General features: G+C 60.8%; 2 protein-coding genes across 2 annotated transcripts; one reads left to right on the top strand and one right to left on the bottom strand.

Annotated features, from left to right (window-relative positions):
* Nucleotides 1-94: 94 nt before the first annotated feature.
* On the bottom strand, nt 95-6,044 carry LOC116764795 (translation initiation factor IF-2-like). Its single transcript, XM_032653794.1, has 4 exons — nt 5,602-6,044; nt 5,347-5,519; nt 4,086-4,307; nt 95-2,002 (listed from the first exon to the last, which is right to left on the bottom strand). The coding sequence occupies exons 1-3, from the start codon at nt 5,904-5,906 to the stop codon at nt 4,159-4,161; spliced, it is 627 nt and encodes a 208-aa protein (XP_032509685.1). The 5' UTR covers nt 5,907-6,044; the 3' UTR covers nt 95-2,002; nt 4,086-4,158.
* Nucleotides 4,935-21,100, top strand: EDAR (ectodysplasin A receptor). Its single transcript, XM_032653793.1, has 11 exons — nt 4,935-4,985; nt 5,482-5,604; nt 5,960-6,141; nt 9,881-9,966; nt 14,745-14,831; nt 16,097-16,225; nt 16,309-16,383; nt 16,501-16,573; nt 17,208-17,367; nt 18,175-18,235; nt 19,862-21,100. Exons 1-11 carry the CDS (start codon nt 4,935-4,937, stop codon nt 20,182-20,184), a joined length of 1,350 nt encoding a protein of 449 aa, XP_032509684.1. The 3' UTR covers nt 20,185-21,100.
* Nucleotides 21,101-21,557: the final 457 nt, after the last annotated feature.

The raw sequence follows: 21,557 nt of genomic DNA, 5'->3' as shown, positions 1-21,557 counted from the left end.
AAACATTCCCAGACATATGAAGGAGGTGGAGAATGTGACCCAAGAATCCAGGACAAAGCAGTCGACAGAAACAGAGCCGGAGACAACCCAGATGTTGGAATTAACAGACAAGACTTAGGACGTCCAATATTAATAGTGTTGCCAAGAGCTTTCGCTGTGTAGCCTACATGTAACCATGGACTAGTAGAGGTGGAAGGACACAGAAATCGTCTAGCCCGAGACCCTCACTTCCCAGTTGAAGAAACAAGCCTCTTAGCAGGGTTCTTACCCAAGGCCCCACCCTGGTCCAGCACTAACCCCCTTCCATCAAGATTGCTTTATATCGGATTCCTTTCAATTTCCCTGAAGTTCACTACCTGTTGGAACGATCGTCACAGAAGCCTCTGGTTGAATTCTTGTCTGACCTCGGACACGGCGTTGCCCAGAAAAGAGGAATAACAGGAAGCTCAGCTCTTTGTGATCATCCGCCAAGTTTAGAGGTTCCCTAGGACCAGCCCTGTGGTGTGGCCACTAGAATTGGGGCCCACTAGTCTGGACGTGCACGTGGGACAGATGCTGAGACAATTCAACCGCAGCTCCTGCTGGGGGACTGAACCGGCATAATCAGCAGGAAGGGAAAGACAAGAGCCCTCGGAGGAAGAGCCCCAAGCTGCACAGAATCCTCTCAGGACGCTGGGAACCCCCAGGGTAGGTAGTTATCAGCCTGGGGAAGAAGCACAAGAGATGCGGGTAGAGTCGAGTCTGGGGTGTGCCTCCCAGATGCTGGGAGGATGGATGGCGGGTGGCTTGCAGCTGAGTCCCCCAACCTGGCCACTGCCCTTGGGTGGAGAAAGCTGCCTCGCCCGAGTCACAGCCCGTCCTGGTGCCCTTGCTCCCATCCAGGGCAACTCTGTGGGCCCACCCCAGCCAATCTGAGGTCTCTGCTGGGACTGCGTCACAGCCCCACTTCTCAAGCCCACCTCCTGGTAAGCATCTTGCACGCACATCTCCAGTTCAGGGAGTCTCCTGGGGAAGAAGAGAAGCAGGTGACGGAGGAACTTAGAGCCGAGGGGAAGCTCAGGCAGAGCTAAGGGGAGAGCTTCCGGCAGGCGTCAGGCAGGGAGCCAGAGCCCGGGGGAGGTGAGGTCTCCCTGTCCCACCCGCAGGCACCTTACGTTGGAACGTGAAAGAATGAAGGTCCCTCACACCCCCCCCACTGACCAGCCCTGGCTGCCCACCTGCTGACTGGCTTCAGCCCTTGTCAAGAAACTCGGTCTTAGAGGCTGTTGTCAGCTCTACTGCACCCGTGGCAGCAGCTCCCCAGCCAGGAGGCACCGTCCTGTGGCTGGAAGTCGCCAGGGCACCATGGCCACAGTGGAGCCTGTGACCGTGAGCATCGACGATGGATTTGTCCTGCTCGCTGCGCCCACAGTTCCAGAGGCAGGAGTTCCAGCTGCTCCCAGACACACCAGAGTCTTCAGAAACCTCAGGACGTGAAGGGACTGGCCTCAGTCAGCTCACAGGCCTTTAATATGGAAGGGGCATGTCATCCTGAGGTCATTTCCAGCCCCATCTGCCTCTAAGGCAGCATGAAGACCTAGCCCATGAGAAATCACAGGCTGTGTCCGGCACTGTTTCCGCTGAGTCACTCCGGAGTTAGGGAAGAAATGAGAACATGTTTCCCGTGTGGCATTCAGGGCTGGCGGGAGTGGATGTCGCTTATGTGGGCTCTCCAGCTGGCAAGATTATTTCCCGCAGCCCCGAACCAGTCCTCCAACCTCAAATGATTCTTGTTTATGGGCAAGAGTAGGGATGTCATCACAATTGTTAGGAAAAAAAGTGAAGTGAGTCACGCGCTGGTTCTGAGGCTGGTCCTGAGGAGCACGGCAGCAGGAGGAGGTGGTCACGGTGGGTAACTGGATGCGCCAGGCGATGTTCTGACGGACGGGACGCAGGCCTCTACCAACACAACACTTTGTAGGATGGGAAAACTGGCCTCACGGTAGCCCTGTTCTCCCATTAACTGGAAAGCAAAATCATCAAATATTTCACGTGTGTGTGAATATCAATGCCATTGCTTTAGAGTATGCTTTAGAATAATTATTTTTTCAAGATAGCCTATGTCCGTAGGAAAAAAAAATAATCGAGCAGTATAAAAGTATGAAGAACAAAGCAACAAAAAAATTCTACTTTTGCCACCCAGCAACAGTCATTACTAACATTAAATTGACGTTCAAGGTGCGTGCATGTACCTGTGAGAGTGTGAGCATGGCTGTGCAAGTGTGTGTGCGCGTGTGTGTGTGCATGCATGTGTCAAGTCCTCGGCACACCTCCACTGATGAGTTTCTGTCGGCCTTTCTTGCACTGTTCCCACCATGCGGCCTGGGCCCCGTGGCACCCGTGGCGTGGCCCCTCCCTCAGGCTGTGACAGCAGTTGTGGTCTGAGACCCTGGACATATGACAAACATATGAAAACAACCGGGGGTCACGACGGGGAGCCACTTGGCTCCAACAGCTCCCAGGCACTGCTGGGGCAGGGCCACCCTCTGTGACGGCTCAGACCTCGGGGCTGCACTCCTGACCGGGCACTGCCCTTGCCTCCCTTCCTGACCCCCTTCCTTCTTGGGCAGTTGGGGTTGATGATGGAAATACAGCCAAAGCCACAGGCTCTGCTTCGCTTTCTGCGTCCGTTCGAGGGTTTGTTCGAGGGTTTGCTCATCCAGGAGCCCGGACGGCCCTGAGCTGCGGCCCGGCCCTTGGCCCTTCTCGGGTTTACAGGGAAGCCCTCCCAGGTGCAGCTATATTTAGAAGTCAGTTAAGTTAGAAACCCTTGGCCTTGTCCTTGGAAGGGCCCCAGGGCTGCCGGCAAGGGAAACCCACCATCCCGACCCAGGCCGGCTGACCCAGGGGCCGGTTCCTAAGTTCCGGCCTTTGTTTGCACCTTCCCTCCCCACCTGGCAGGAGCAGACCCGGTCCCCTCGCCTCCCTACCGGCCCCAGCTTGCTCTTTGCTGGAAGGAAAACATCCAGGAGTTCACCACCAGGTGGCTGGTGCTTTAATCTAGCCGCATCCACTTGGTGTTTGCAACCGTAAACGTAGCTCTGAGTGCAGGACTGTGTGTGGGAATGTGGGGAAGGCACTCTTTGTGTCTCTTCAGTAGGTTTCAGAAAACCAACCCCTCCCCAGAGCCACCCGATGTTACTGGGGTGAGAGGCCAACAGGGGAGCGATCCGGAAGGATCTCAGCCCCAGGGCCCTGCCCGCCACCCCGTGTCTCTCCCTGGGGTCGTCGGGGCATCCTCCCCAAACCGTCCTGCCTCTCCTCCTGGTCACACAGCTCACAGGTCCACCCCTAATTCGTGGAAAGGGGTCGCTCCCCATAACCTCCCTCAATCCGCGGTCACTCCTCTCTCCTCCCTCCCTGCCAAGAAGTCTTTGTTGGAAGGCCAGAGGCTGTTGCTGCAGAACTGCTTCCATGTGTGTGGGGAGCTTTACAAACCAGCCGGAGCCGCCTCTGGGGAAGCCGAGCCTGCCCTGCACCCCCTGGGCCAGTGGCCCACAGGATGGCGCTTGTGAGAGTGATGAACAAGCACCGACTCCCACGGCCCCACCTGGACCTCACCGACCCCCTTCGCGTGGGGAGCATGGGGTCAGGAGGCCGACGGGGCCGCTCGGACGGCCCGCCAGGGTGGGAGGCGGCTGGACGCAGAGTTCCCGGGACAGGCCCCGGCCCGGCCGCTGGCCACGTGTGTGTGTGTGTTGGGTGCTTCTCCCGAAAGTGCATTTCCCCCAAAAGTCGCACTGAGCAGAGTCCTGGCGGTTTAGAAAAGAAGGCCCGTCTCACAGCGCCGGCTGCCCCCGCCCTTCCCCGACCCCCAACTTTCTCCAACAGTGATCTCGTGGCAGCTTTTCTCCCGGGGCCCTGAGGAACCTGATCTGTACACACGAGGTCCCCGGAGCAGGAGTGGGTCCCTGCGTCCGGGCTATGGCTCGAGGCACCTGCTCCGTCTCCGCGTGGGTGGGGATTGTGGGTTTCCGTGACCAACGGTGGTCGCCAAGGGGACTAGGGGTGGGGGTGACCTTGGGGGCTTCCCGAGATGAGCTGACCTCTGGTCTGAGTCGGTGGTTGATTCTGGAAGTTCCCCCACAGGCCAGCGTCAGAACGGGGTGTGTTCTTTTGTCACGAATTCAAACCCCGTGTCCAGGCGAGACAGCAGTGGCCCGAATATGGCTGCTGGGGAACGAGGAACACCGGGTGAGCCCAGCATCGCTCCGTGCACCAGGCTCCCAGGTTAAATCGCTGTGCGTCGGAAACACAGGCCTCTGATCCTGAAAAAGGAGAAGTGACAATGACAGCAGGGCATTGGTTTGGTTGGTGAAGCGGGCTGCGGTCGCCCCGTCCGTGTGGCAGCTGTGTGGCCCTGGGCCAGCCCCTGACCTATCTGGGCCTCAGCTGTCTCAACAGTAAAACTACAGGGTCGGACCCAAGTGTGCTCTGAATGGCTCCAACGGGTGCCAGGGAGGAAGCTCACATTGGGCAGGGGCGGCAGGAGGCGGGGGGCAATGGGTGGTCTGGGTTCTGACCTCTCTCAGGGCGCCCCCGCGGCTGGGGGATCAGGACCTGCTTCTTCAGACCCTCCGAGCAGGAGAGTGGCCATTACCCTGGGCTTGTGCATCGGCCCTCAGTGGGCTCTGGTCCTTCGTCTCTGGAGCTCTTTCCCCGGGAGGGCACGATGCTACGGGGACCGTGGGTGGAGGCTGTCCAAGGGGCCTGGGGCTCCGCTTAAAACCTGCCTTTTCTTTTAGGGCGTATTCATTTCTGCTGCGCCTGCCGGGAGGCCCTCAGACCCGGGGGCAGTGAAGGTGGGGCTGGGCGGGGCCGGGGTCCCGGAGCAGCCCTCGCCTGCAGCCCCCGCACAGGTGAAGTGTGTCTTTCAGGTGACCCCTCGGGAGAGAATGGCCCACAGGAGAGGCAGCACACGGATGGCCTGGCTGCCCATCCTGGTGGTAAGTGGCCAGGGCACCTGGGTAGGTTCCAGTGGGAGCTCCACCCGGCCGTGCCCTTCACCAGCCGTGTCCTTCTTGGCCTGTTTGTGTGGCAGCGACACGGGCGAGCACACACCCCCTTCACCGCGCTCTCCAAGGCGCCAGCAAAGCCCGGACTGGCCCCGGGCCCGAGGTGGCCGCTGCTCGGAGCTCCCCTCGCCGGCCGCGTGCTCTGCGCTCCTGCAGCCACGGAGCGGGGGAAGCCAAGCCCCCGGGCTCCCCAGGAGTCGAGGGCCGTGGGGAGGGTAGTCGGGGGAGCTCCTGGGGTGGAGCGTTTGGGATGGAGCCTACGACAGCAGGGCGGGGGCTGCCTGGTCATTACCGAAGTCGCCAAATCGGCGCCGGGGGCCGCAGGGCCCCGCCAGGTCCTTCCGCCACAACCTCCGCAAGACGACCCCGAGTTGGGGGGCGTCTCCCAGGGCGCGTGGAGGCCAAAGGAGACCCTTCCTCGAGGCAGGCGTCCCTGGCATGCTGGGCTGGAGCGGAGGACGCCACCTGCGGCGAGAACGAGTTCTACAACCAGACCGCGGGTCTGTGCCACGAGTGTCCCCCGTGCGGGCCGGGGGAGGAGCCCTACCTGGTAAGACCCCGCGCCGCGCCCGCCCCGGAAGTGTAAGAAGCGCAGGCGCGGGGGAGGGGGCGGCGTCCTGCCCCGCGTGGCTGGCGGCCTGGACGCGGCCTCTCCTCCTCCGGACGAGCTCCACGCGGTAATCTCGGGTCCGGGAGCCCCAACGCGGCTGCGGTATTTGGGGTCCTCGCGCAGCCCCGAGAGTCGGGCGCCCAGGCCTGCAGCTCCACCGGCTTGAGTTTATCCGGGACCCGGCGGGAGCGGCAGCGTGGGGCCGGGCGCCGCGGGGCAGGAGGGCTCAGAGGGACCGCCATCGGGTCATGGCGGGCGCGGCCGCTGACTCACCTGTGTCCCCGTCCCCGGCCAGTCCTGCGGCTACGGCACCAGAGACGAGGACTACGGCTGCGTGCCCTGCCCCGCGGAGAAGTTCTCCAAGGGCGGCTACCAGATCTGCCGGCGCCACAAGGACTGCGAGGGCTTTTTCCGGGCCACGGTGCTGACGCCGGGGGACACGGAGCACGACGCCGAGTGTGGGCCCTGCCTCCCCGGGTGAGCTCAGGGCCGCCCCGCCCCACCTCCTCTGCCGCCCCGGGTCCCACGGCAGGCAGCCAGGCCGGCGGATCAGCGGGGCGCACATGTCCAGGGTCGGGGTCCCTCCCTCCACCTTCCCCGGGATGGGCCGCCCACCCAGGCTCCTCGTGTGTGTCCCCAAGTGGACATCGTCATCATAGCGCCTCTGAGCTCTCAAATCAAGGAGATCTGTTGAATACTTTCAGTGAGTCAACACATGTGGAATGCGCTGGAGGAAAGGAAACCGAGATTCCACACCAATGTATTATTTTTGGTATTTTTAGTATTCTGGAAAAAACTTAGTGTAAAAAGCTACTAATAGAAATATTTGAGACATATGGTGCCTGTAATTCCACCACAATTATTTTATGTGTCAAAAGTCTTCCCAAAAAAGCAAAGTGAAAGCACAATTGGCCTAAAAGACAAGAGTCTTCCTTCTTAGACAAGACGGTAGTAAGTTCCCCTTGGGAGAAGGAAAGTACAACCCTGACACCCAGTGACTACCTCCCCCTGGTGGTCACACAACCTGTGCTCACAAGGGCTGCAGATAGAGACTGAGAGCAGTGGTGAAGGCCACTGGTGGTGGTGACAATGGTAGAGGTCATGGAGGTGATGCAGGTGGTGGTGATAGAAGTGATGGAGGTCAGGGTGGTGGTCAGGGTGGTGATGGAGGTGGTGTTGACGGACGCAGTGATGATGGCGGTGGTCATGGTAACGACGAAGGTGATAGAAGTGATGATGGAGGTGATGGCAGTGGTCGTGGCGGTGATGCAGGTGATGTTGATGGACACGCTGATGATGGCAGTGGTCATGGTGATGATGAGGCGATGATGGCGGTGGTCACAGCAGCAGCAGTGTGAACAAACGAACATATTTCGCAGCCAGCTTGTCACTTGTTATCCGCCCGCCCCTCCCACCTGGAATCACTGTATTGAATTAAGAGGAGACAGAAAATAAGAAGACTATGTGCAAACAAGAGCAGTGGGCGTTAGTCTGTAAAAAAAGGGAAGTGCACAAAGACCCTCCAAGTTAGAGACAGATTGAAAGTGAAAAACTCTTTAAGATGAGGGAGATATTTTAAGCTTGCAGAAATTAACCTTAGTTCAAATTTATGCTGGGAAGCATCTATTTCCTCCGCCATCCCCCTGCTGGTGACCATCCCCACCCCGAGTCTCTGCAGCTTTCGGCCTTCAGTTCGGACCCGCCTCCTGAGCTGCAGACCTGCATGGCCATGTATCTGCCTGCTAGGCCCGCATCCCCGTCCCTGACACAGAGTATGATCCAAACATATTTGTCAAACGGGTAAAGGAAGCAGGGGAACATTATTTCTCAATGTGCAAAAAAACAGGTAGCTACACCCAGGGAGGACAGTAGTCTGTTCCTTTAGAAAGTTTGATAAGAATAAAAGTTCTATAGCTGCCAGCCTTTCATTTGGTTGTGGAGGTTATTGTGTTGCCCTGTGCCCACCAAAACGAACATATCAGAAGAAGTAGAATTGAGGTTTTCCCACCGGTGACACAAGCATTGCTGAGGACTTGGTGCAGACACTGCCCGAACAAGAGAACTTCAGTAGGACCTTGACCTTAGGTGGCTGGAATCAGTCCCTCGTAACATACACTTCCTAGGTCTTTGCCTTGACTGGTTTTTATTGGTGCGGACACATAATTCACGAGAGAAACGCAGTTTCGAGGATTAACTACAGCTGTGCCAAGGAAAAGCTTGCACACCTGGCCTTGCTCACCTCGGGAAGAAAATAATGCTCTTTGCAAAACCTCAACTTACTTTGAGAGCTTCCGGGTGTGAGAATCGGATCTGACAGGCACAACCTAGCCTAGCAGCTCCTGTACTTACTTTCGTAAACCTCTGACTTGGGAGCCCACCAGGTGGGTAGTAGTGAGACAAAGAGGAGAACTTTGTTTCTCTCTTTGCAGTGGAAAATCGGTGAGGGCAGGTATGCCCAGTCGTCTAGGGGTCCAGGAAGGACCCTCCTTAGTGGCGGGGGACGGGGGCCAAGAAGAGGACAGGGCTGTCTGAGGCAGATGCTCAAGACAAAGTACAAGGGGCCGTGGGGCTGTGGTCCCTGTGGCCAGGCGGAAGGTGCAGGCAAGGCTGTGGGGATGGGCAGGGGGCAGGGATGGCAAGTCTTCACTTGGTGCCGCTGCAGGTCCCCTGCGGACTTCGCGGCCACGTAGGGTGCTGTCGGGCTGCGTCCAGAACAAGGAACCCGGCCGCTTGGGGAAGAGACAGAGCCGGGACCAGGCAGGGGAGTCGTGGGAGCGGGCGGGAGCAGAGGCAGAGGAAACCTTTAGAGCAGCTGGAAGATCCTGGTGACGGAGCTGCAGACCGGGTCGTGTGGGATGCCTGCCCAGCCAGCCGTGAGGGCGGTGATGCCTCTTGCTGGGATGTGGCTGCAGGAGGTGGAGGGGAGATGGAGGAGGGGTGTGTGGAATTCGAGGCGGTCCTAGTGTCCAGACCAGGACACCTAACACGTGGATGGAGACAGGTGTGGAGCTCGGGTCCGACCTCGGAGTCACCTGCACATTCGTGATCTGGATGGGCTCCTCCCATGATTCCACTTCGTAGGGCAGGAAGCGGGTGGGTGAGGCTCGCCCGGGCCGCTCCGACCCGGCTCAGCCCTGCGAGTGCATCCTGGGATCTGCGTGGCCGTGTCCCTGCCTGTGGTTTGGCAGGCGCTGTGTGTCAGCGGGAGGCCAGGCCCCGGCTGCACAAGGAGCCGTCCACGGGCTTTCCTGTGAGAAAGGCTGTGCAGGAGGCCGGGGAACAAAGCACGCAGGGAGGCTGGATTTCACTGCTTCCCCACGACAAGCTCCCGCTGGCCGCGGCCACTCCCTGCCGGGCCTCCTAGGACAGAGGGAGGATGGGGTGAAGTTCATGGTGGCTTCTGCCCGCCAGCACGGGGGGGAGGGCAAGGGAGCGTCCACTAGCCTAGGATCCCCGAGCAGAGGAGGTCCTTGGGGAGAAGCTACACCCCGTCGACTTGGAAGATTCCAGAGGCCCCGTATGAATTGAGTCTTGTCTTGGGCCCCTCACCTTAATCAGCCCTTGAAGAACAGGAGCAAACAGAAAACAGAACTGGGGAAGGTCACAGTGTAGACCAGAGTGTGGGCAGTCTGACCTTTACACAGAGACAGAGGGCCGCGGGGCCCTAAGGGAACAGCCAGCTTCGGGTGGAGGGAAATGAAGCAGCTGAGCTGCATCCTCACCCCCCCGTCCCGCCCAGGACAGGGCGAGTGAGCCCCGAAGAGAAAAACGTTTCTGAAAATTTTCGGTGTGCAGCAGGTGCTAGAGACCAGCGATGGGTTGAATGCAGGCCCAGTTAGGAGGAGGCCCCTGACAGCTCCTGGAGGAACATGCTAGAAACCCTGAGAACCTGCTTCTCACTGCGCCTTCAGCTCATCACACCGCTGGGCCCAGGAGCCTTGTCAGGCTGGGGCACAGCTCAGACAGCCTCCCCAGCAGGGGCCTGTGTGCCAGGAAGACGGAGGAGGGCCAGGGCGGGGGAGGGTCTCACCTAGACACCCCTGCCCGTAATGCCGCCAGGCTGCAGGCTGTGCCCGTGCTGCCGGGGTACTCCTCCTCCGAGGGACCTGCCCGCCCTCCCCCGTGTCCGGCTTTGGTGGCGGGCGTGCCGGGTGGTCAGCACGCGCCGTGCTCACGCCTGCTCAGCTGTCTGCTTTGTCTTCTGTCTGCCCCGCAGCTACTACATGTTGGAGAACAGGCCTCGGAACATCTACGGCATGGTCTGCTACTCCTGCCTGCTGGCGCCCCCCAACACCAAGGAATGTGAGTGTCTGCGCCCCGGCAGCGGTCCCGGCTCAGCTCCGATACCTCGCGTTATGCGGGAGCTTCCCACCCTGGCTCGTGACCGTGAGGGCACAGAGATGATCTGCGCCGGTGGCAGGCTGCAGGTCCACGGGGCGGGCAGGGTTGCAGTGGCAGAACCACGAGTCAGATGCAGGTCAGCACCAGTGCAGGACCTCTGTGAGCCTCAGTTTTCTCATCCGTAACGTGAACCATCCATCTCTCACGATCTTTGCAAACACCCACAATGCCGAGGTGTTTTGTTGAATGCTGCAAAGGGCTCAGCAGTGGTGAGTTCTCACATGTGTTTTATAAACCAGACGAGGCCAAGGGAATATGAGGATTGATCACAACGCACGTGCCGTAAACAGCCTCTCAAGTTTAGAATCTCACCTCGGGCTGCTTCTTTCCTGCTCTAATTTTGGTTTGATGTTCTCGGGCGTCCATTTATGAGGAAGGGCCAGGAATCTCTGCTTCAGAGAAGGCGGTGTGTGGCCTCTCGGGTCTGTGGTCGGGAGAGATACGAACAAGGTGGGACAGGTGGACGGATGGACGACGGGACGGCCGGGAGGGAAGTGGGGGTCTGGTCCTGGGCTGCATGCGGCCCCGCTCCCATTCCAGAGAGCTTGAGGGTCTGCACTGGGGCCCTGCCCACCCAGCTTTCTCACAACATCTTGTCAGGGAGACTAGAACAAGGGCCTGCCTCCTGAAAGCACCAGGAGGAAGGGGAGGAGGGCTCCTGCCCTCGGGATCTGCTGGAGGAGATGCCTTGGGCTGTGGGAGGGCGTTCCCTCCCATCCAGAGTCCTTAAGTAGATGAACCTGGCAAGGACAGTTTGCACGTCTTTAAAGCTGAGCTTTCCCACCCAGCCAGATGCTAATTAATTCACAAATTAGAGGAGGGCCAGAGGCCTAGGCTGCCACGTCTGTGGCTTCTGCTGGGGAATCTAAACAGGTCAATCCCAGGGGGCTTTGGGATGAAGTCCTATCTGGGAAGACGGCAGACACTCCCCCACCTACTGAGAAAAAGCTCTTTGCTGTGGAACCTGGGATTCGTGCAGCTCTTCCCCATGGGCCTTCATCTGAAAGCTCACGGGGCCTGTGTCCTCGTCCAGGGGCGACCCCACTAGCCACCCGGAAGCCGGAGAGCTCTCAGCCCGGGAAGCAGCCCCTCCTCTCCTCCAACACGGGGAAAGACAGCAGAGTCCCCGAATCCAGCAGACTTCGACAATGAGCGCGTAACCCCCGGCCCCCAGCCCGTAATTAACTGCTTATCTCAAGAGCGGCCCCCAGTGGGTTCGCAGGATCCAGCCCTGAAGGAGGCCAGCAAGGAAGGGAAGCTGAGAGTCAGGGGACCCGGAGTCCTGCTGTGCAACCTTGAAAGTCACCTGACCTCTGTTTGTCCCTCTGGGAAATGGGGAGATGCAGCCAAGAGGCTTTGTGGGCTTACGTGGGGAGTGGAGCCTGCTGGGTAGGGGGTCTCCAGGGTGGGCTCCACCTCTGGGGTCTGCACCTTCCTCTGTGCCAACCTTTTATCTGGAGCTTCTGCTCAGGGGTCAGCAGACAGGGCCAGAAAGGCTGATAGTGACCAACTCACGGGGCTGCCAGCAGCCCCATCCCGGGAAAGCCAGGAGTTGGTCAGGTCCCCGGAGTCACCGGCTGGATGCCTGGGTCCCACCGGTCGGGAGCCCAGAGCCCCTTGCCTCCAGCCTTTGGTTGGATGTGATCGCCTGGGCTGGACCCCCGTGAAGCCAGCCCCTTGACACCCCAGGTTGCTGGACAGTGGACCCTACAGACCACGTCAAAGAGCATGGCACGGACCTCAGGGCAGCGTGTGACACAGGCCCCACGTCTCGGTGCTGGAGCAGCCCAGCCAGGCCAGGCCGCGGGAAGCCGTCCTGCAGGCCGAGCCCTGGGTGTGCCCCCTCCCTGCGCGCAGTGCCCGCCCTTGAAGAAAGAGGCCTCTGCACGGCGCAGCCTCGCGATGAGTTCCCACTCCTGGAAAGGTCCTTGACTTCGTGCCCCAGTGTCCTCGTCTGTCAGGGGGACACCCCGACCCCCGTCCAGCATGGTAGGGACAAAGGTGCCCGAGGCGCCCGGTCCAGGGCCAGCTCTCTGCCCAGCAGTGCTGCCGCGCGAAGGTGAAGCCTTGGCCCCAGCGGCAGGATTCCAGCTGTTTCTTAAGGCAGAGCTTCTCAGCTGGGAGGGCGCACACCCGTCGCCTGCTCCTGTCGCAGCTCCCGTGGGGTCCAAGCTGCGTCCCCCGAGAGCAGCCAGGCCCTGGTGCTCTGCCGCTACCCCAGCCTCTGCACCGGGGCCACCCCATGAAGCCATACGAGTCCATCAGTCGTCCCTGAAAATCCAAACTGTGCCCTACATGGAGGATCCCAGCCGGACTCTGATACAAACCGGAGTATCCACAGCTTGTGGATTAAGAGACCAAGGGCCGCCCGCGCCCCCCAACCCCGGCGTGGAGGTGCGGCCACACTAAGCCATGTGCTCAGTGCTCTCAGTCCCCAGAGCACGACCCCCACCCAGTGGAGGGCCGCGCAGACCCGGACCCGGACCCGCCTGCTCTCCTCTGGGGTCTCCTGCCTCGCCTCATCCCGGTTACAAAACGCCTCCTCCTTGCTCCCTTGTGGGTGGAGGGACGGACCCGCTGACCACCCAACCCCGAGGAGCATTCTCATCTCAGGAGCCAGCCCGGGAGGCACGTGCTGGATGGACAGAAACCTCTCGACACCAAATACGGGTGCTGGTGCCGAGTCAGTCCTCGTGGGACCGGAGCAGAGCCTGGGACGGGGACTCAGAGACTCGGCTGTGCAGGGTCCCGGTGGCGCTGTCCCGAGGGCGCCCGCCCACAGAGACGCCCACCGGCCACGCAGCCTCCCCACCCCTCAGTGTGCCCAGAACAGTCCGTCTGATCCACTGGAGATCAGCGAGGATCCCAGGGCTGTGCAGGTGACACCAGCTGGAGGCCCCTGGGGGTGTCATGAATCAGGGCAGAGGCCCAGCTGCCACCTGGCAGGGGCGGGGCACCTGCGGGGCAGGGGATGTGGTCACTGTGTGCCAGCCCCTCCCATCGGGGGGCAGAGGCATCTCGTAGGTCCAGCCGCAGGCAGCTCTGGCTGTCCCTCTCTAGACCACAGGCCTGGGCGCGTCTGTGTCCCCAAGCCCGTCACCAGCCGCATGGGCAAGCCCAGCAGAGAGGGACAGGAACAGACGGAGACTACAAACACCCACACGCAGAGCCCACGGGGATTTGTCTTCCTGAGACACGGCTTCAGCTGCCTCAAGCCCCTTAGACAGATGGCCTGGTTCCCAGCTTTTGAAAGGAAATCAGGTGGTGCTTCTGGCTTCAGTCACCAGATGTGTCGGACATTGGTGGGTGGGGGAAAGGCCGAGGGACGTCCCTCTAGGCCCTGGACGCATTCAGGAGCCCACCTGGGAGAGGATGTGAAGACCCACCGCGGCCTCCCGCGCCCCTCTCAGCGGGAGAGCTAGGACTCACCCGAGGGCCAGCAGTTGGCAGTGGCGGGGACCGCGGGCGTGAGCCTGGCGTGGGGAAGGGGCTGCCCCGCCGTGTGCAGAGGGCAGGGGGCAAAGGGCAAAGGTCGGCAGCTCATAGGAGTGAAGGCCCTGGGCTGCAGGAGCCGAAATCTCCAACGGAGGCGCCTCTGGTCCCGGGACACCTGAGCAGCCGGGGGTGTTTTACAGATGAGGGAGGCCGCCCGGGGGACAGCGGCCCGGTCGGGCTGCGGGGACCACGTGTCCTCCCCCCTCCCCCCCCGCGAGGGTCTCCAAACAAACAGAAGTGCGGTCACTCGGGGCCAGTCCCTCACTGCCTGTCCTGCCCAGCCTCCACCCTCTCCACCCGCCCACCTCCAGAGCTGCCCAGGTTCTGCAGGGCCAGGACGGCCGGCTGTGGACATGGGGGCCTCGCGCACCTGTCCTCACTCAGGGAAACCCGAGCCGCGAATGACCCCGGACCCGGAGAGACAGAAGCCAGGCAGGAGGAAACGTATTAAAACATGGTCCTCTTTACGAATCACAAAGCTCAGTCTGACCTAAGGAAGTTCTACCGTCCGGGCGATTTAACAGGACAAACCGCTGCTGACTCAGCCGACCCCAGAACCAGACTCTGCGACACCGTTCACGAAGGAGCCAGGTTTGTGCTCCACAGTTTTGAGGGAAGGAAACCTCATCTCTGTTCTTAAACCGTTCGGTCACAACTGTTTCGAAAACGTTATCAGAGGAAAATTCTAGAGGGAAATACATCAAAATGTCAACTTTAGACTGTGAGGCTATGGGTGATCCTTTCCCTTCTTTCTTGGGTTCTGCTATTTTCCAGATGTTAAATCACGAGCCTGTATTCGTTTTATAACTAGAAAAAGTATTACAAGAACGTCCCTGTTCGATGCAATGGAAGGAATCCCTCAAGTGTCTCCCCCCAGACACGCGTGCACACACCTGCTTCTCTCCTCCCCACGGGTGCTCGTGGAGACCGAGTCTGAATCCCTCGGATTGAGCAGCTGTGAACCCGTGTGTCCCACGTAGGGAGCAACACCGCCCGCGAGGTCCGGGCACTCTGTAGGGTTGTCATGAGCTCTAAGAGGTGAAGGGCCCCCGGCCCAGCCCCTTCCTCATGAGAATTCTGGATCCCTGGGGCCGGGGGCGCTCAGCCTGCAGCCTGTGCTCCGTCTCCAAGGCTGGGGCAGCCGGGTCCTTTCGAGGGACCCATTGTCACCGCCGTCCCCACAGGTGTGGGAGCCGTCTCCGGAGTCCCTGCCAGCTTCCCGCGCACGCCCGGCAGTAGCACCCTGTCCCCGTCCCAGCTCGTCCACAAAGGTAAGGCGGCGAGGGTGCCGGCCCCAAGGGGTGGCCGAGAGTGGGGGGGGGGGCAGGAGGGTCATCAGAACAGGACCTTCTCCACCTCGGATCACTCCCCTTGCGTGTCAGTCACGTTCGGGCCCTGGCTGCTGGAAGTTAGCAACTTTCTCTGCAAGGAGGTGAGCCGATCCCTCCACGGGTGCCGGGGCCCCTTGGACCACGCTGGTGACTCAGGTGTACGCAGCAGGGAGCCGGAGGGGAGGCCAGCCCCCGGGGCTTTGGGCCTGACTCCGGGGAGCCTTGCTGGCTTTCAAATGAACCTGCCCACCCGACACTTTAATACTTGTTTCCAGTAACTGTGCTTCACCCCCAAGTCCTCAAGGCTGGGGGGCTGCAGGACCCTGGCCTTGGTGTCTCTCGGAGCAAGACTGGAACTTGTTCCCGTGCTGCCCGGTTGGGAAGCACGTTCCGGGCCCCCGTCTCAGAATGCCACGGCGCGCGGCCCACCAGCCTGACCCCTGCATTCACACGGAGCACCGAGGCAGGAACTTAGCTGAAGTTCTGGACCTCACTTCCTCCAGGACGGAGGTGGCACCAGCACAGAGGAAAGGAAAACACGAGGACCACCCAGATGCACCCCACCCAGAGGGGCAGCGCCTGGCTACCGGCTCTAATGCTTTTTAACAAAGAGGGGCAGGCCTCCCTCTGGGGGCAGGGGGCCTGGGTACCTGGATCCTGCTTCGGGAGAGCGGGTCTTGCTTGGTTCCCTCAGAGAATTAGGACCGGTCTCCCCTTTTTGGGGAGACGAGCAGAGGAGGTGCGTGGCAGCCTGGGCACGCCTCTGCCTGGGCCCTGGGCACACGGAGCCCGAGGCTGCAGGAGAAGCTGGAGCCACATCGGGGATCAAGTCTCGGCCCTCGGAGGCGACGCTTCCACCCCGGCTCTTGCTGGGAAAAACCTTGGATTGAACTGTCTTCAGGACAGTTTAGCTCGTGGGCCCCCTTCTCTCCACACCCACCTGCTGGGTCCCCAAAGAAGTAGAACCGAGAGCAAACACCCGGGAGCAACCTGGGCATCCGCCGCCGCTGGCCAGCAAGGGGGCCGGACGGGCGGTCCCGACGTGACGGCCGGAGCGGACTTTTAGCGCTTGTTTCTCAGACGAAGCCAGCGTTTTGGATCCCGAGGGTCCCCTGGAGGGTCAGCGGCAGGGCCACTGCTCACCGGGGCCGCGGCCTCGCAGGGCGGCCCGAGCCCCGAGTCACGGCCTTCTCTCCCGACCGCAGCAGAGCTCTCGGGCCAAGGACACCTGGCCACGGCCCTGGTCATCGCCATGTCCACCATCTTCACCATGGCCGTCGCCCTCGTCCTCATCATCATGTTCTACATCCTGAAGGCCAGGCCTCCCGCCCCAGGTGCCGCCCCCGCGCCCCGCGCCCGCCCCACCCCACCGCTCCCCCCAACGCGAGCCAGCCGCCCACGCCCTCTGTACCCGCAGCCTGCTGCCCCAGCGCCCCCGTGAAGAGCCCGGAAGCTCCCGTGAGCCAGGAGGAGGAGAAGAAAGCGGCCCCAGGTGGGGGCCAGCCCCTGGGCCGGGCGCCCGGGAGGGCGTGGGCTGAGGGCCGGGCGCGTGCGCCCCTCCGGGGAGGCCGGACGCTGACGCCTCCCCGACTCGCTCCCGTCCCCACAGACAGCGTGGTGATGTTCTCCGAGCAGGACGAATTCGAGAAGCTGACGGCAGCTCCGGCGAAGTCGGCCAAGAGGTGAGTCGGGCACGGCAGCCCAGGGCGCGGCGGGCGGGCCCTCGGGGGTGCGAGCGGGAAGGGGTGCTAGGCTGCCCCGCCGGGCTCCGTGTCCTGCCCCTCCACGTGGCGCCGCGGCGGGGCTTCGCTTCCGTGACCCACTTGCTGGGACACAGGGCTGTCTTTAAATCGATCTTCAGCCAAACCACAGGGGGCGAGCAGGGTGCCTATGAGGAACAATGTGGTTCTTCGTCTGCGTGGAGTGATTTCGGGAGCGTGACTAGGCCTGCGGCCTGGGCGGGGGCAGGGGGGTGACGTGAGCCCCCCTGCCCCCCGTGGGGGGTCCCGAAGCCCCCCGCCCCGCCCCCGTCAGAGGGGGTCCCCGGGCGCCGGCTGTGTTCAGCTTTGTTTCCAGTAACTCCAGGCATCTGCGGGGTGCGGCGCCGGCCCGGTACCCCGTCTGCTCGGTGGAGACTCGGGTGTGGACGGCCGGGAGGTGGGGAGGACCCAGAGCGGTGTCTGTCCGTCTCGAGGCCCGTGCCCAGAGCCGCTCGGCACAGCGGGGACAGCTGCCAGCGCCCACGGTCCCCACTGCTGGGGCAGCAGGTGAGGCCAGCCAGCCCAGGCGCCTTTAACCCTAACCCTGTCTCCGTAGTGAAAACGACGCCTCATCGGAGGAGGAGCAGCTGCTGAACCGGAGCCTGGACAGCGACGAGGAGCTGGCCCCCGACGGGCAGGGCCCCTCAGAGCTGTGCCTGCTGTCGCTGGTCCACCTGGCCAGGGAGAAGCCGTCCACCGCCACCAAGGCGGCCGGGGTGAGGCCCACGCCCGGCCCCCAAACACACCGCCTTCCACTGAACAGGCGCTGCTGAGTCCGGGGGTTCCTCCCACGAGCCCCGCCAGGAGGCAGGTTCAAAAGGAGGCATTAAGGACAGAAAAGTTAGTTCCCTTACTATGCAGCTTTATAGAAGAAAAGGGAAAATAACAAACCAAGAGGAGAAAGTTTAAATGACTTGGAACAGCACAGGACAACACATCCTTTGTAAACATACTGGAATATACCCACCCAGACAAGACACACGCGGACGTGCACACACGCGCCTGCCGCCCAGAGAACGGCCGGGTGCCGTGGGGGCCGAGGTGCAGCCTCGGGGTCACTCCCGACAAGGATGCGCCCTGGCTGCCCAGCTCATTGACCCTTGGAGGGGGCCTGTGGGGTCGTCCCAAGAGATGGTGGCTCCGAGGGCCACGTGTGCACGCCGAGCCGCCCGCTCTGGAGAGCGCCAAGCGGCTCCGTGCCTGCAGGAACCCCCCTGCAGGCTGGGGCCCCCAGGTCCGTCCTGCCATACAGACCGAGGCCAGACGTGGCCTCTGGTCGTCCTTGAGTCTGAATGTCCAGTGGAGCCCAAGAAGGCCCTGTGAGCAAGGAGGGCGCCGGAGCTGGGTGACCCAGGGGAGAGGCTTCCTTCTGCGAATCTGACAGCCGTTCCTGCCAGGCCGCGGTTCAGCGTTTCTGATGGGAAATCGGGAAGGCGGCTGCCCGCCAACACTGAGGTGGAGAATTAGGTGCTTTGCTGCCGTTTTCTCGCTTTCTGAAACTTAATACTCACCTTTATTCGTAGATTCAGAGTCGAAGGAAGAAAATACTGGACGTGTATGCCAACGTGTGTGGCGTTGTGGAAGGTAAGCGGAGGGCCAGGGGGCACTTATTCCCGGGCACCCTCTCTGGCCGTCTGGCTGGGTTTGGCTCTTGGGTCCTTCAGTTTCTCTCGTTCAGGTAGGTAATTTCTATTCCGCTATCCAGTTCACTAATTCTTTCCTCTTTATTCTGCCATATCTACTGAGCTTTTAGTCTTGGTTATTACATCTTTCAGTTCTAACATTTCCATTTGGTTCTTTTTTTTTTTTTTTTTGCGGTATGCGGGCCTCTCACTGCTGTGGCCTCTCCCGTTGCGGAGCACAGGCTCCGGACGCGCAGGCTCAGCGGCCATGGCTCACGGGCCCAGCCGCTCCGCGGCATGTGGGATCTTCCCGGACCGGGGCACGAACCCACGTCCCCCACATCGGCAGGCAGACTCTCAACCACTGCGCCACCAGGGAAGCCTCCGTTTGGTTCTTTATACTTTCTTTTGTTAGCCTTTCTGTTTTTTCTTACCTGTTTCAAGTGTCAGTATGTTTGTAATTACTTGTTGAAGCACTTTTATCGCGGCCTCTCTCAAATCTTTGTCCGATGCCCCAACATCTTGCTATCTCAGTGTCGGCGTTTACTGATTGTCTTTTTTCACTCATTTGAGATCTTCCTGGTTCTTGGTCATGATGAATGAGTTTCTATGGAAACCTGAACAGTTTTATGTGATGTTCTGAGACTCAGGGTCTTACTTGAAGCTTCTGCGCAGCTGGCTTCCTCTGACACACCTGGGTGAGGGAGGGGCACCCCTTGTCACCGCCAGGTGGCCGTGGATGCACGGGTTCCCACTCGGCCTTCGCTGACACCCGTGGGGGTGCGGGTGGGCATCTGCTCTTCCGAGTGGTCTCCACCAACCCCACGGGGGCGGGGAGGCTTGTTACCAGCTGGTGAGGAGCAAGCCCCTGTCCCCACCTGGCCCTGCCGACACACCTGGTGCTACGGCCTCCTGGGGGTGGACGCCCAGGCTCCCACTCAGCTTTGCTGGCCTTGGAGGGAGTGGGACCAGGGCTGTTCTGTGTGTCTGGCTGTAAGAGGGCAGTCGCTGTCCGAGTATTTTCTTCTTGCTGAGAGAGCAGGCTTTTGACAGGCGTTTTGCCTGTGCTTGTGGGTGTATCCCGGGTCTTCAGCTGTGCTACCAGGAGGAAGAGGGAAGAGCACGTCTACTCCATCTCCCAGAAGTGGAAACACGTTCTTTTTTAAGTGCCTCTGACCGAGTCTGACGTACAGTGGGGTCTGAGGAATGCTAGGCCACTGACTTGGCAGTGACTTGGCTCAGATGACACCCATGCCAGGCTGTCCTTGGAGCACCTTTCATGAAGGTGACCGTGGTCCCCATAAAGGGACCTCATACCGGCAGGGGCACCTAAGAGTGGCCCGTATCAAAGGCGTTGGTGATGGCCCACCATGTCCTAGAGGGCGTCCTAGAGGGCTGCTTGGATCAGGGGAATGGAGGGGCTTCGCGTGTGGCTGGCAGTGTCCCGGGAGTTGTTTGCCTTAAGCATATATTCTGTGTGGTTTTCTGCATTTGTGTTTTATTTTACAGTTTTAAAAAAGAGTCTAGAAAGCCTTTTCAAAGGTGCCGCGCTTCTGCCGATCTCTGACTGTGGCCCTTTGTCGCGCAGGCCTCAGCCCCACGGAGCTGCCGTTCGACTGCCTGGAGAAGACCAGCCGGATGCTCAGCGCCACGTACAACTCGGAGAAGGCCGTGGTGAAGACGTGGCGCCACCTGGCCGAGAGCTTCGGGCTCAAGCGGGACGAGATCGGGGGCATGACGGACGGCCTGCAGCTCTTTGACCGCATCAGCACGGCCGGCTATAGCATCCCGGAGCTGCTCACCAAGCTGGTGCAGATCGAGCGGCTGGACGCCGTGGAGTCCCTGTGCGCAGACATCCTGGAGTGGGCGGGGATCCCGCCGCCCGCCGCCCCGCCGCCCCCCGCGTCCTGAGCGGGGCCCGCGGACCCCGTGGCTGGGCTGCCTCCTGTGCACCAGGGACGCCTTGCTGGTCCGAGAAACGGGAGGAAACAGGCCCGTCTCCCGGTCTAACCAAAGACAGAAATCCACGTGGACATGCCAACCCGCCGGCCTCACCAGCCCCAGCGAAGTCTGTGCGCATCCGTGCGTCCCACCCGCCACTCCCTCCTCCGCGGACACGGCGCCACCCGTGTGCACCAGCAGTGCCGGGAGGACAGATGTGAAGCCTCTGGTCCCTGGCTGCGGGGAGCTCACAGCCCGGGAGAGACAGACGTTCGCCTGAAAGACGGCACACAACCCGAGCGGGGGAGCGCTTCCTCTGGGAGATGAAGCAGGTGGGCGGGCGTCGCCACGAGGAACACAGCTCCAAGGCTGGGAAAGCGGCAAGAGGCAGGCCCCGCACCACGCCCTCCCGCTCCAGGCTCAGCGTGGGTCTCAGTCACCCACGTGGCCCTGGGTCACCGTCTCCCTGCAGCCCTTCCGGTCACACGGAAGCCCCTGCCACCTGCCCCACGCGCTGGTCTGCAGGGCGTCCGGTCAAGGGCCGCTGCAGCCGACCTCGCCGCCGCGTGAGTCCAGCCTGGGGGCCGGGGTCCGTGCACCGCTTCTCGCTCTCATCCGCACTCGGATGGCACCCTCTGCGGGCAGCAGTGCTCAGGGACACAGGCCACTGGCTTCAGATAGAAACAAGTGGTCGGCTCTGCCTGGAAAAGGAAATCACGACTTCCTGAGAGGCCAGCCACGTAACCCCAGGTTTCCTCGTGGCGCCTTCCGAGCCCGTCACGGAACGTGAGGCCTGCAGCCACGGAGCGCCTGGGCTCGGGGTCTGGGGACCTGGTCTGCTCGCGCCAACGTGGGCCATTTTCGTCCCCTCCCAGGCCTCAGTTTCTGTTCTGCAATAAGAGGTTAGTCTGTGATTCTGAATCAGGGAAGATAAAGTTCAAGTGAACAAAAATGAAACGGAGCTGCAGGAGGTGCCAGGCCTTCCTAACGTCAGCATTCCTGAGCATCCACCGTGTGTCACAGGACTTTTAACAGGCACGTGTCCAGTGGTTCACAGTAACTTTGCTGACTTCGTGGCCCTTTAAACATACTGTAGTAAGTTTTATCAGGAATCTAAGTTGAATTATAGTATTTTTAGGCATTTATTGAGTGTATGGCTTTCTACCTTTGCTCAGCAAATACAGGAAACTATATATATATTTCTTTTTTTACCAGAAAGCCAACCTGGTATTTCTGGAATGCATGCTACCCTAGTTGGTCATGGATTAATGTTCCTGTAACATACGGTTGGTGTTGACTTGTTCATATTTCTTTTAAACTTTTGAACCTCTTATTCTTACTTT

The sequence above is a fragment of the Phocoena sinus genome, chromosome 13 (assembly GCF_008692025.1).
Source record: "Phocoena sinus isolate mPhoSin1 chromosome 13, mPhoSin1.pri, whole genome shotgun sequence".
Classification (NCBI taxonomy): Eukaryota; Metazoa; Chordata; class Mammalia; order Artiodactyla; family Phocoenidae; genus Phocoena; species Phocoena sinus.
Note: the sequence above shows the minus strand (reverse complement) of the source record. Positions and strands in the feature narration are given on the sequence as shown.

What these genes read in the sequence shown, in the direction of transcription:
- EDAR (XM_032653793.1), top strand. Translation starts at nt 4,935, where the DNA reads ATGGCCCACAGGAGAGGCAGCACACGGATGGCCTGGCTGCCCATCCTG. An exon ending in CCTGGCTGCCCATCCTGGTG is followed by an intron (nt 4,986 to 5,481) that starts GTAAGTGGCCAG and finishes TCCTCGAGGCAG; the next exon opens with GCGTCCCTGGCATGCTGGGC. An exon ending in TGTGGGCCCTGCCTCCCCGG is followed by an intron (nt 6,142 to 9,880) that starts GTGAGCTCAGGG and finishes TCTGCCCCGCAG; the next exon opens with CTACTACATGTTGGAGAACA.
- LOC116764795 (XM_032653794.1), bottom strand. Translation starts at nt 5,906, where the DNA reads ATGGCGGTCCCTCTGAGCCCTCCTGCCCCGCGGCGCCCGGCCCCACGC. An exon ending in GCGGCGCGGGGTCTTACCAG is followed by an intron (nt 5,520 to 5,601) that starts GTAGGGCTCCTC and finishes TTCTCGCCGCAG; the next exon opens with GTGGCGTCCTCCGCTCCAGC. An exon ending in GCGCCGATTTGGCGACTTCG is followed by an intron (nt 4,308 to 5,346) that starts GTAATGACCAGG and finishes CTCCTTTTTCAG; the next exon opens with GATCAGAGGCCTGTGTTTCC.